Below are 12,180 nucleotides of genomic sequence, written 5' to 3' on the forward strand. Positions count from 1 at the left end.
ACTTCAAAGTACCCGAATAGCCCTACGGACTGCATCACTGAAATAAATCCTGGCTTCAAATCAACTTTCTCAAACTTAACTATGATAAATCTGAAATAATCGCATCATCTTCCTTCGAACTCAGAGCACACCGACACGGTATCCATCAAACATTGGATTCATATTTCCACAGACCTCCACCACTCTGTTAAATTCTAAACATGCCCAATGGGCAATCCCCTCTGCTCAGGGCTGCAAAATGCTGGATTCTAACCTTCCCAAATACAGCTCTTGTCCGCCAGGCTGCAAATTCAAAGCATTTTCAGTCCCCCTTTTTCCCATACACTAGCCAGTGTAAGTCAGCCAAACATAAACAAAGAGGTTCCAGCGAGCTGTGACCTCCATAACTCTAAACAACTCCACTGGCACTTTTTAAAACAAACTTTCCCAGTCACTTACTAAAATAAAGTGCAGCTCTTGTCCGTAGATATACGTTAACCAAGATTACATGAGACTTGACAACAATAGTACTGCCCCGTGGAGCAAGGCATCAGAGACAACTCCCCTCCACCTTGACTTACCCCAGGTAGAATTTGGCTACCTACAGAGAAAGTACCTGCACAACACATTTACAAACCAATTCGTCCCCTCGTATTAGGGGACATCACAAATGTTCCACCACAATTCACAGCAGGTGACCACCCACCTGCCTTCTGTCGAAGTCCAGTTCAATTTTCTGAGTTTCCATTAACAGACAGACAGACAGACAGACGAACCCCCAACGTACTAACAGGATGGTCTCACAGAGGCCATTCCATTCAAATCTGTAGGCTGCCACGATTCTTCCCGCCAGGACACACCATCATAGTCACCATAGTCACACGACACGTCAGCAGACACAGTGAATGACATTCGACACCATAACTGACACCGCAGACACTGCTTCTCCTTGATCCATATCTGCAGACGCAGTCAGACACACCCAGTCGGACAGACAGACTGGCTCCACATTACAACTGCAAACATCCGAAATGACAACAGCTAACACCAAATATTTATTGTCCCCCTTTCAGGGAAGTCAAATCAACCACCATTAAAGCACAAAACAGAAAACGACCATATACTCAGAGTATATACCATATACTCAGAGTGAGACCCGAAAATCAAGCAGACAGACCGACAATCGAACCTGTTTTTCGACACTACCGAACGACAAGTCTGCAGACACTGAGGGAGTGACTTTCGACCCCCAGTAAATACCGCGGACACCGCTTTGGTCCGCACCTGCAACTCCATCACGCGCCTCCAACTTCTTTTTCGGCGCATCGATCAACACAAATGTACCGACGCATCTTATATTCTACACATTGCTATCCAACCTTTCGCCACAGTCCCATCACAAACAATGTATCTCTCGCGGCATGCATGGCGGGAATCACACTCGTATTGCACCAACATGGAATTCGAGCACATTCCATAGTTGCGAAAATATTGTGCTGGACAAGACATTATTATCATCGACTTGCGCTTTCACACGCATGGCAAAGTCCACGGATGTACAAAGTCAAAGTGCCCTCTCCCTTAATTGATCCACACTGTACCTCGGCACACATCCTCAGATAATTAAATACATGTTTTAATCCAAGCGTGCATCCTCGCACCAGCTCCACCACCACCTTCCAACCACCGCAGGTGCACCTGAACTCCATGGCACACCCGCAACTCCCTCAAAATCAGTGTTCAAAGACATGACTCCATGGACAGCCAGAAAGTCAGACAAATACGGACACACACACACAGAGATAGACACAGGTGGGTTATCGCCTGCATTCTGTACAAATTCCATGTTCCTGTCCATAAGTTGGCCCATCAAGTGTAATAGTCTGGAGGCACTTCCAGGAAATGTGACAGTAGGGGTACACTCATGTTACAAGCTGGCAACAATTTTTGGGGATATGCCTCCAGAGCATAACCCCTTTCACGAAACCTTTTCTGAGGGTCAAATGTAACAGACAGACAGACCGGCAAATAGGCAGGGGCAAACCCCGAGGCCCCAGACACCATCACCACACACATACCCCGCATCACATAGGAGTATCAACATTTGTCATAGGAGTATCAACTTAAAATATCCACCCGCTCTGATCCTCCAGAGCTGAGGAAACCAGCCAACCTGAGCCCGACAGCAAATGCCATATGTCTTCGTCTCAAATCGAGGGCAAAATTTCACAATGGCAAACAATTAATATATTGTCCACATTCATCTTGGTCACCCCAACCCATCCTGGCTCTCCCAAGAGCTCCGTGTCCGGACAGACAGACAGATAAACAGACCGGGTGAAACCATAACCATCCATCCTTCCGATTGGACTCACGCCAGCATCACATGTCATTCTTGCCTTCATTCAACGCATTCTGCCATCCCAAGTCGGCCAAATACAAGCCCCGGCCATGCCGTTGAATAAACACCCAGTCGGTTGACAGCCTATCATTTTTGACTTTTACTCCCATTCTCCCTTGCTACATCTGGAGAGCTGTTAATGTGGGGATGTAATTGAACACTTGTTTTAAAGCCCTGTCTACACATGCTCTCCATAACATACTCATTATTCCCTGCCAATTTTCCCCAGCAGACTGAGTCCCACATGGCATCTCAAAATCTAAACTGATACCTGCGCTTTTCTGATTCCAGTTTAATTTATCCTTCTCCAAAAATCACATAAACATTTCCTATTTCCACATATAAGAAATAACCAATATCTCCCTTGAGATACAAAACAAAACGCTTCCAACTCTAGCATCCCAAAGTCTTCCTTGGAAGCATGCTCGACAATGCAGCACTGCTTCCACTCAGCACACAACATACATGTGCTCACTCCAACACATCACTTCAAGCTACCTCATCACTCGCATTGTTCACACACACGAATGCGTCCCCTGCTTGTGCACAGCACGGTCCGCATTCCTGTCTCGATTCTGTCCCACCTCGCTGTTCCCCGCGAGGCAGCTACTCCGTTGCCCCGGTAACCTGCCTGCATGTCTCGGCTCGCGTGTTCACAGCTGGATTCCACACACCTCGTACATTATAATCCTCTCTGTTTTATTTCTCCAGATCTAACCTCATCTCTTGTCCAGATAGAGCTAATACTTGACCTGCCTATAGCATATTGTCAGAACTCCTTCCTTTGGGTAAAAACTGCACCGGATGTGCATGCCTTAAATCCTGAGACAGGACAAAGAAGGCCTTGAGGGGGGGGGGGGGGTTTATCAGATACACACATCCAGTGCGTAGCTTAACTTAAAATACTCATCATCCTACCTTCCTTGGGCTAGTCCCTCCAGCGGGTCGAAGATCGGGCCGCCCCCCGATCTGTAATACCCTTCTCTTAACACAGTACTCACGCCGGAGTATTCTTAACACCAATATCTATTACCCATTCTTATCCTTATTCTTCCATATCCTTATAAAGGTGCAACCAGCCGCATCTTACCTGGCTCATTTTAATCCTTTATTCACCTGACTCGGCCACCCGAATGCGTCGAATACACGCACTCCGTCTCCAGAACTCAAATCATTCTAGTTTACTTCAGATTGAGTATTACTCCGACATACCTTAATCTCCCTTAAGATATTTAATTAACGTGCACGGAACATTTTCCCGTCCATGCACCCAGGCGGTCGCTCCCAGCGCACGGCAGCACGACCCCCATTTGCAAGAAGCAGCTCGTGATGCGTACAAGGCGCAAGGAAGCGCCCCGAGGCCATCCACCGAAAAATCCTGCCTTTTAGTTTACCGCGCTGATATTTCCCTAATCCGGTCCTCCCGCGGCGCTAACTCGCGGTCAATGCTTATATAGCGCTTCTAACTTGTCTAACTTATCACCCATGCCAGGGCTTTCCTAAAGGGGTTCTCCCTTCTTAACTTAGCTTAACACTTATCCTGGCCATCCTCCTTGGGTCCCCTCCGTTAGTCCGCAGCCAATACTTTCTCTGGTTACTATCAACCCCATCAACTCCATCTTGTCTCTAGACTGCCCTGCCTGGGAAGTTCTTGGCTTTACCAAGAAGTCCCCCCTTTTTTGCTAACTGACCCCCATTTCTTGGTTCATCAATAGACAACTTGTTACCCGAGCCAAATAGGCCTGTACTTACACACCAGATTCCAATTTGTTCGTGATCCAAGCACGGAACGACGAAATGGAAGACAGACAGCCTGAGTGAGTGAACGGAGCTCAATTTGGAAAGACCCCTCAGTATGAAAACTCACGTTAATCGAATCAGTGCTGGCCAGCCTCTCCGCTGAGTCCCCACAGGGTCTGCCTCCCAAATATCGCTCAGAGTCGGATCCCTCTTCTGACACCAAAATTGTCGAGAATAGAACCATGTTCCACACCTTGAGTTCAAGAGATAACAAGATTTAATGATGAACCAATATCACAGCGCTGTGGAGGGTGTAAGAGTCATACCCTTCACAAATGAACAGCATGGCCACATACACTCCTGAGTTCCTTACAGAAAGAACTTCCTTATATACTTGCAGAGTGTGATAAAAATCTCCGCTAATTTTGGCAAGTTTCAGCAGTATAATACACAATGGGGGAAACGTTGACCAGTACCCCCACCAATGTCCTATCTTCTTTGGCATGAGCAAAGGGCAAGATGCGGGAGGGAGAAAGAGCACCGTGACATTCTCAAAACTTATCTTCCATGTTGGCTTTTGGTCAAGGACAGACAGACGCGTTTTCACTAGGGGTCTAACAGAGCAAGCAGTTTCACTATCTTTCTACATTTTTTGGCACAGTTGGACAATAAAACATAGTTCAAAACAAGAGGGAACATAGTAAGCTTAATCCTTTTCACAAAGCAACCATTATTAAATGCAAACCACAATTACATAAGGCACAATAAAAGGCATGATCTCGACACATACATACACACACACACACACACACACACACACACACACACACACACACACACACACACACACACACACACACACACACACAAAGGTGGATACATCGAGACCAGGGACGGCTCTGTTCCACCTTCTGAAACCCGTATTTGGAGATACGAACACACACACACACACACACACACACACACACACACACACACACACACACACACACACACACACACAGTGATTATACATGTACACACACACACACAGTGATTATACATGTACACACACTCACGTACACAAATACACACCCTCTGTGTTTTCCACCGAGTGCATTTTTGTGTGTGTGTTGTTTTTTCTACAATGTCCGAGTTTTCTACCCCCATTAATTCACCCCAAATCCACTTTTTTGAAATACCAACTTCTTTCCTGGAAGTCTGACCAGTGTCCATGTGGTTTTTACCTCTCCCACCCCCAACCCCTTCCCATGCCTCCTCCCCCCAAGCCCTCTCCCACAGATCTCCCGATGTCCATGTTCTCTGCTGTTGTACTTGTGTGCTTCCCCATCTTGTCTCCTGCTCCATTTATTGCATGTTTGTGTGTCCGTTTTTTGTTTTTTTTTGTCATTAATGTTAGCTCTTGCATGAGCCTCGATCTTGTATCCAAAAACAAAAAATCTCTCCATACAGGTTGCTTCAGACAAACCAGACTTTATCTGCTTAACAGAAACTTTCCTCCTTCAAAGATGTCTCTGATTCCTCTCCGGTATGATAGACCTGAGCCTCGTCCTGGTGGTGGGGTTGCATATATACACAATATATATACCTCGTCACATATTTCTGGCCATTCTCAGAGAGCCTCCTCAGCGTCGACGAGTCTGGCATTTCACTCGGGCCGACTGGCACGGTGTTCAGGCAGCCATCAATCACCTGGACTGGTCTCCCATCTCCACTGCCTCTGCCTCTGACATCAACTCATCCTGGGAATTCTTCCAAAGAAAATTGCTCTCTCTCATGCACAGATTTATCCCATCTCGTCTTCAGTTGTCATACCCTTCCTCCAGTCTGTGGTACACAGAATCTTGTGGTGAGGCAGTTGCGATGAAACAACTTGCCTTTGCCTCTTGGAAGGCAAATCCTTGGAAGGCAATGGTTTTTATTGACCAAGTAAAAGCCTTTGACTGTATCGATCACACCTATCTTTTTCGAATCTTGGAAGGCTTTGGCTTTGGTCCTATTTTTATTTCTTACATTCAACTATTATTCTGTGACATATCTAGTGTTCTCATTGTCGACCAAGTGCTATGCTCTCCCATTGCCATACAACGGGGTGTGCGACAGGGTAGCCCTTGCCATGCAATGGGGTGTGCGACATGGTTGCCCTTGCCATGCAACGGGGTGGTGCGACAGGGTTGTCCTTGCCATGCAACGGGGTGTGCGACAGCGTTGCTCTTATCATGCACCGGGGTGTGCAATGGTTTTGCAATTCACGGATTTTCCAGGAACGCGAATAGCGGGGTCTGAGGGTATTTCATTTTTAACCATATAAATGCACTCTGCGATCCTTTTTCAGATATAGAATTAAGCAGAGAAGTTTTTTTTTTTTCATGAATTTGCTGTTCTACTCCTAATTGGGCTCTATTATTTGTCCTGTGAAGCTGCTCCTGCAGTTTCAGGATTTCATCCTCAAGAAGAGTTGTACTTTCATGTTCATTCTGAACACTATATGCGCCGAATTGTGGACAAAAGAGTCCAATGTGTGTTTTAGTATTGTCCCACCATTGCATTGTCACAAAAATCTCCTTTTAAGGTAACTAAGACACACCTTAACTCTGTAAACACCTGTGTAAAAGTGGCATCAAGGAGAATGGTGCTAAATTTCCAGTAAGCACCATCTTGTTTATCATGTGTACCCCGCCCTAGATCCTGATGTCCCTGTTCCCTACTGTTGTTGTGCTTCTCTCTCTCGCTCTCTCTCGCTCTCTCTCTCTCTCTCTCTCTCTCTCTCTCTGTCTCTCTGTCTCTCTGTCTCTCTGTCTCTCTGTCTCTCTGTCTCTCTGTCTCTGTTGCCGCATGTAAACTCATGTACGCATTCGGCCTGAGCCATTTCGCCATTTACCGCATGTGGAAACATTCGCTCGCTTGAGATTATGGCAGCTTACCCATGCAATGCACGGGCACCTCACTAGTGGCACGATATTTCGACACATTATGGACTGATTCGGTTGAAACTTGGTTGACATGTTTGGTGTCTGGCAACGACAAATTGATTAGATTTTGATAAAGATCTGGATCCGGATACAATGAATGTTCTAATTTTTACCGCCACTATCAAAGGTGGATGGAGGTTATGTTTTCACCCCTGTCTGTCTGTATGTCTGTCTGTGAGTAGGATATCTCAGGAATTTAAGGATAGATCTTGGCAAAATTTTGGTAGAAAGGTTTTGTGTGTGTCAATGACTAATTGATTCGATTTTGGTGAAGATCCAGATGCTCGAATTTTAAAAGCGATTCTTCACTATTGAGAGATGGGGCCAGAAACGATACATAGCATGATATGTCAGTTATGGACAGATTCTGACAAACGTTGTGGACAGGTTGGGTAGGTGACAAGAACAAGCCGATTAGATTTAGGTTGAGGTCTGGATGCAGATCCGACCCATCAGTAGCCTACAAAAGGTAAACTGTTCAGCCTGGGGGAGGTGTGTGCTCTACTGAGTGACATTCAATTTTCACTTTTTTAGGGAAAGGACATGAATGAGTAACTGTTATCACTCTGTACCAGTGGTTCCCAAACCCCTGGTCACGACCCCAATGAGGGTCGCGAGGGTGTTCTGCGGGACGGTCTCAAAAAAAGAAATATTAGTGTTTTTAGGGGATTACTTCATTGGCACAATATGAAGGATTTATTGAAATAGCAATTAAAGTAGAATAGTTGTGGATAACATAGCATCAGTTATATTTGGAATTCACATGTTATAGTTCATGTTGTTACATTTGTGGGGGGGTAGGCAACGATTACCTTAGTGCAGGTAGATGTGTGTCGATCACCATGCTCCGTATGTCGCGATGAAGAAGAAGAAACCCCCTGTATCATAAGTAGGGATCCGTTGGACCGTATGTCGTGTAAGAGTATCTTTGTTCCCATGACGAGGGTTGGGGCTATGTTAATTAGTTAGGGATTAATGGTAAATTCCCTGTATGTAAATTGCCTCTGTTATTTCCCCTCTATTCCTTATGACAATGCAGCACACACACATCGTCAAGCAAGCGCATTAATAACACTAAATAAAGCAACCGGAACCAGGACATTCTCAACTACCGCTGGTGCCGCAGCTGCCACATCACAACATCAAGCAGGCAGGTCCGTGAGGCCACGCCTCGAAGAGCAGTGATTGGTTCAGACGTTCATGGAATGAAGAGATTGACTCGCTGTTTGGAGCAGGCACGGGCGGCATCGTAAGAGCACTGTGAACAAAAGAACGGTGTCCCCGACATTTTCTCTCTCGGCATCTGGATTTCACAGCGAACGGTCGTAGTTACACCTCGCTTGAGCTGGGACCTTGAAAGTGAACGGCCGGATATACAGCGCGCTTACACCTGGGACATTTAAACGAGCAGACGTGGACATTTGCTCCTTTTGCACCAGGGACATTGGAGTCGGCATTATATATCCCTGGCTTAGGGTTTTGATGATTGTCAGGAGGGGCGGTCACGGCTCGTGGTCCCTGGTTTTGATCGGCTCGAGCGACCGCGTTGTCCTCTCCGTGGCTCGTCGGTGCTGGCTGTGCATCGTCTGGGTGCTGTGTGGAGCAAACGGCGAGTGGAACGGGCGTGGCCTGCTCACTTCGCTCTCGGCAGCTGGAGGAGTGGACTGCGCACCGAGGCTTAGTTCCCGCTCGCGGGCTGCGCGGCCAGGTGCTTTTTTTCCCCCGCACAAGGACGGAGGGCCTGTGATGATCCGGGACAAACAAGGGAACCAGAGCTAAGTACACGCACATGACATTTTGTTACTTTCAGTTATTTTTCCCCTTGTCTGTATTTAAGTCAGTATGGAGGGTCCATCATTTAGGCTTCAATTTTTTTGCCGTGCATTTTCTTGTTTCCTGGCCTTTTTTTATTTTTTATTTTTTTTATTGTATACAGAATCGAGGCTCGTGAAAGAGCTAACATTTGTTTCACAAACAAATCAAACAGACAAACAAAATATATAAAAAGAGGGAGCGGAAGACAAGATTGGGAGAGAAGGGGAAGCACACAAACACAACATTTGAGAGCAGGGACCGAGAGACATGGAGACATGGAGACATCGAGAGATCTGAGAGAGGGCGAGGGCTTTGGGGGGGGGGGGGCATGGGAAGGGGGGCGGTGGGAGAGGTATAAAACATATGGACACTGCCAGGACTTCCAGGAAAGAAGTTGGAATTTCAAACAAGGTGGATCTGGGGTGAATTAGCGGGGGTAGAAAAGATCAAGGTTTTGGATGGGGGAAGATAAGAGATGGTGGTGAACAGCTGTTTTAAAGACCTGGAGGGAGGAGTGGGATTGAAGGGAGTGAGGGAGTTTGTTCCAGAGGCGGGAGAAAAGAGGAATGAAAGAGTGAAGGTGAGCAGAGAGCCGAGATTTCGGCAGTTTAACCATCAGAGGGTTGCTTGTTCGTCTGTATCAGCTTTGCACATCTGGATTTGTGGAATTTCCCAGCCCTTCCTGCTGAAAAGCATCCACATAACATGATGCTGCCACCACCATGCTTCACTGTACGGATGGTGTTAGATGCTGATGAACTGTGCTCAGTTTCCGCCAGACATAGCACTTACATTCAGGCCAAAGAGTTAAATTCTCGCCTCATCAGACCACAGAAACTTTTTGCCTCGTGCTCTGTCTTCCACGTGCCTTTTAGCAAACTCCAAGTGTGCTGTCATGTGCCTTTTTCTCAGGAATGGCTTCCGTCTGGCCACTTTCCCATAAAGCCAAGATTTGTGAAGTGCTGCAGAGATTGTTGTCCTTCTGGCAGGTTCTCCCATCTCAGCCAAGGAACTCTGTGGTTCTGTCAGTGGTCAGTGGTCATTGGTTTCTTGGTCACCTCCCTGGCCGTGGTCCTTCTTGCGCGGTTATTCAGTTAGGTCGGACGGCCAGCTCTAGTAAGAGTCTGGGTAGTTCCATATTCTTTCCATTTCCTAATGATGGAGCTCATTGTGATCTTGGGAACTTTCAACACCAGAAATTGTTTTATACCCTTCCCCAGATCTAGGCCTCCTCACAATTCTATCTCGAAGTTCTATGGACAGTTTCTTGGACTTCCTGGTAGAGTTTCTGCTCTGACATTCACTGTCAACTGTGGGACCTTGTATAGAAAGGTGAGGATGGTTGGGCAGGCCGTGGTGCAATGGGACCTTATTTCTTTCTAAATGTATTGAAATGTATGTTTGAAAACGCCCTGTATTGAAAAATGCAAAACCAACTGTGGGACCTTATTTCTTTCTCAATCCTGTCCAATCAATTGAATTGGCCACTGGTGGATGCCAATAAAGTTGTAGAGACATCTGAAGGATGATCAAAGGAAATTGGATACACCTGAGTCAATTGTAGTGTCAGTCATAGCAAAGGGGTTGAATACTGATTGATGCAAGACATTTCAGCTTTTCATTTTTAATTACTTTGCAAAAACAAAAATCGGAAAAAAATTAATTCCACTTTGTCATTATGGGGTATTTTGTATTGATCGGTGACAAAAAAAAAAATCTTAATTTAATCCATGTTCAATTCAGGCTGTAACAACAACATTTGGAAAGTCAATGGGTGTGAATACTTTCTGAAGATACTGTACATCATTGCACAAGTTATGATCAAGAGCAGACAGATACATTAAGTATGAGTAGGAGGAAATCGATTTCATCAATAAATGAAAACGTAATTCCTACTAATTTCAACTGTCACCCATTCAAATTATCACAAGGACTCGTCGTAATGAAAACAAGAGAGGGGTGGGGAGGGAACAGAGCGTGCAGTGATCGCACAAGCGGACGCGTTTCCCCTCCAATGATATCGGGCATGGCTATGATCTGGTGGTGGCACTCTCTGCATTGAAATGCCTGGCATGACTGCTCTACCATGGCATATGGGTGGTGGTGTAAAAGTGCACGGGTTCTTCCTCTTGAAGACCGTGCCCGGCTGAGCGTTCTGCCAGCTCTGAATGGCAAAAAGGGCAAAGTCCCGGAGTAATTATTAAGGGAGCGTGGGCGAGAGCCTGTGTGAGCGGAGCACATTCAAACAACCAATCATTTCGGTTTATTAACAAAAACACCCTTGGTAAAGCCAGTCAGAAGACTGATAGATACAAGGTTGACAGAATAACAAGGATACAAGGACATGACATGATAGATACAAGGAACAACAAAATAATTGTAATAAATCAAACAAAAAAACACCACAATAACAAATACACTGAATATACAACTCAGATGGGATCAAAAAGAAAATAAAATCTTGTTAAAACTAGAACGGCACTCAGTCGAGAGCATACCCCCGGCTGGTTGGCCATATCTCCCAATGGTGAAGAATCACTTGAAAAATTATACGAGCTGGATCCGGATCTTCACCAAAATTGAACTGATTCTTCCTCCTCACACACACAACCTGTCCAACAAGTTTCATCCAAATCCATCCATAACTTTTTGAGATATCCTGCTATATGTTGGTTTTAGGCCTATCACTCAATGGTGAATAATCACTTAAAAAATTTAATAATTCTCATATCCGAATCCACCTTTGGTGGCGGAGGTAACAAATTACGAGCAATATCATGGTTAGGCCTAGCAGTTTACGTGGCGCTATATTTAATTAATCTCCTCAATGTGGCAATTGCATTGTGTTGTCTGTATCCTGATTTTACCAATTTGGTTTGTATGGTATTCCGTAAACTCATGACTGCACTTCCATTCTAGATTTCCCAGAAGTCGTCCAAATATCATGAAACAATGGTTGGTGAACATGAAGAGAGCAAACTACGTGCCCTCCAAATCTGCCGTTCTATGTTCGGACCATTTTGAGGACTACTGCTTCGACAAAACCGGTCAAACGACCCGTCTCCGAGATTATGCGGTACCGACCCTATTCAAGTTTACGAAGGACATTAAAAAGGTGTGCAAGTCATGCAATGTCAGTCTCACAAGTCACAACTCTTGTACTTCTGCAGTTTAAAAGTAAATAAAATTTCATGTTGTGAAGCAATTGTCATTGTTAGGACTATTTAACACTTGATGCATGTATCTGATGTCATTGGAACGATCTCCTATGTA

At 45.5% G+C, this 12,180-nt stretch overlaps 2 protein-coding genes across 4 annotated transcripts in view; one reads left to right on the plus strand and one right to left on the minus strand.

Annotated features, from left to right (window-relative positions):
* LOC137416241 (DNA-directed RNA polymerases I, II, and III subunit RPABC3) overlaps nt 1-12,180 on the minus strand; it is an 890,838-nt gene that overhangs the window by 63,927 nt on the left and 814,731 nt on the right. The gene's annotated exons all lie outside the window — the stretch shown is intronic.
* LOC137416240 (uncharacterized) overlaps nt 1-12,180 on the plus strand; it is a 45,051-nt gene that overhangs the window by 17,488 nt on the left and 15,383 nt on the right. For 2 of the 3 annotated variants that reach the window (XM_068101774.2, XM_068101773.2), the window contains exon 2: nt 11,827-12,022. Coding sequence is in view for 1 of the 3 variants with exons in the window: in XM_068101773.2 (XP_067957874.2) it covers nt 11,827-12,022 (196 nt within the window). In the remaining 2 variants the exon portion in view is untranslated. Of the gene's footprint in view, nt 1-11,826; nt 12,023-12,180 lie in introns of those variants that run through there. The other variant, XM_078777853.1, reaches the window with a different exon arrangement.

The sequence above is a fragment of the Myxine glutinosa genome, chromosome 1, assembly GCF_964187855.1.
Source record: "Myxine glutinosa chromosome 1, kmMyxGlut1.1, whole genome shotgun sequence".
NCBI lineage: Eukaryota > Metazoa > Chordata > Myxini > Myxiniformes > Myxinidae > Myxine > Myxine glutinosa.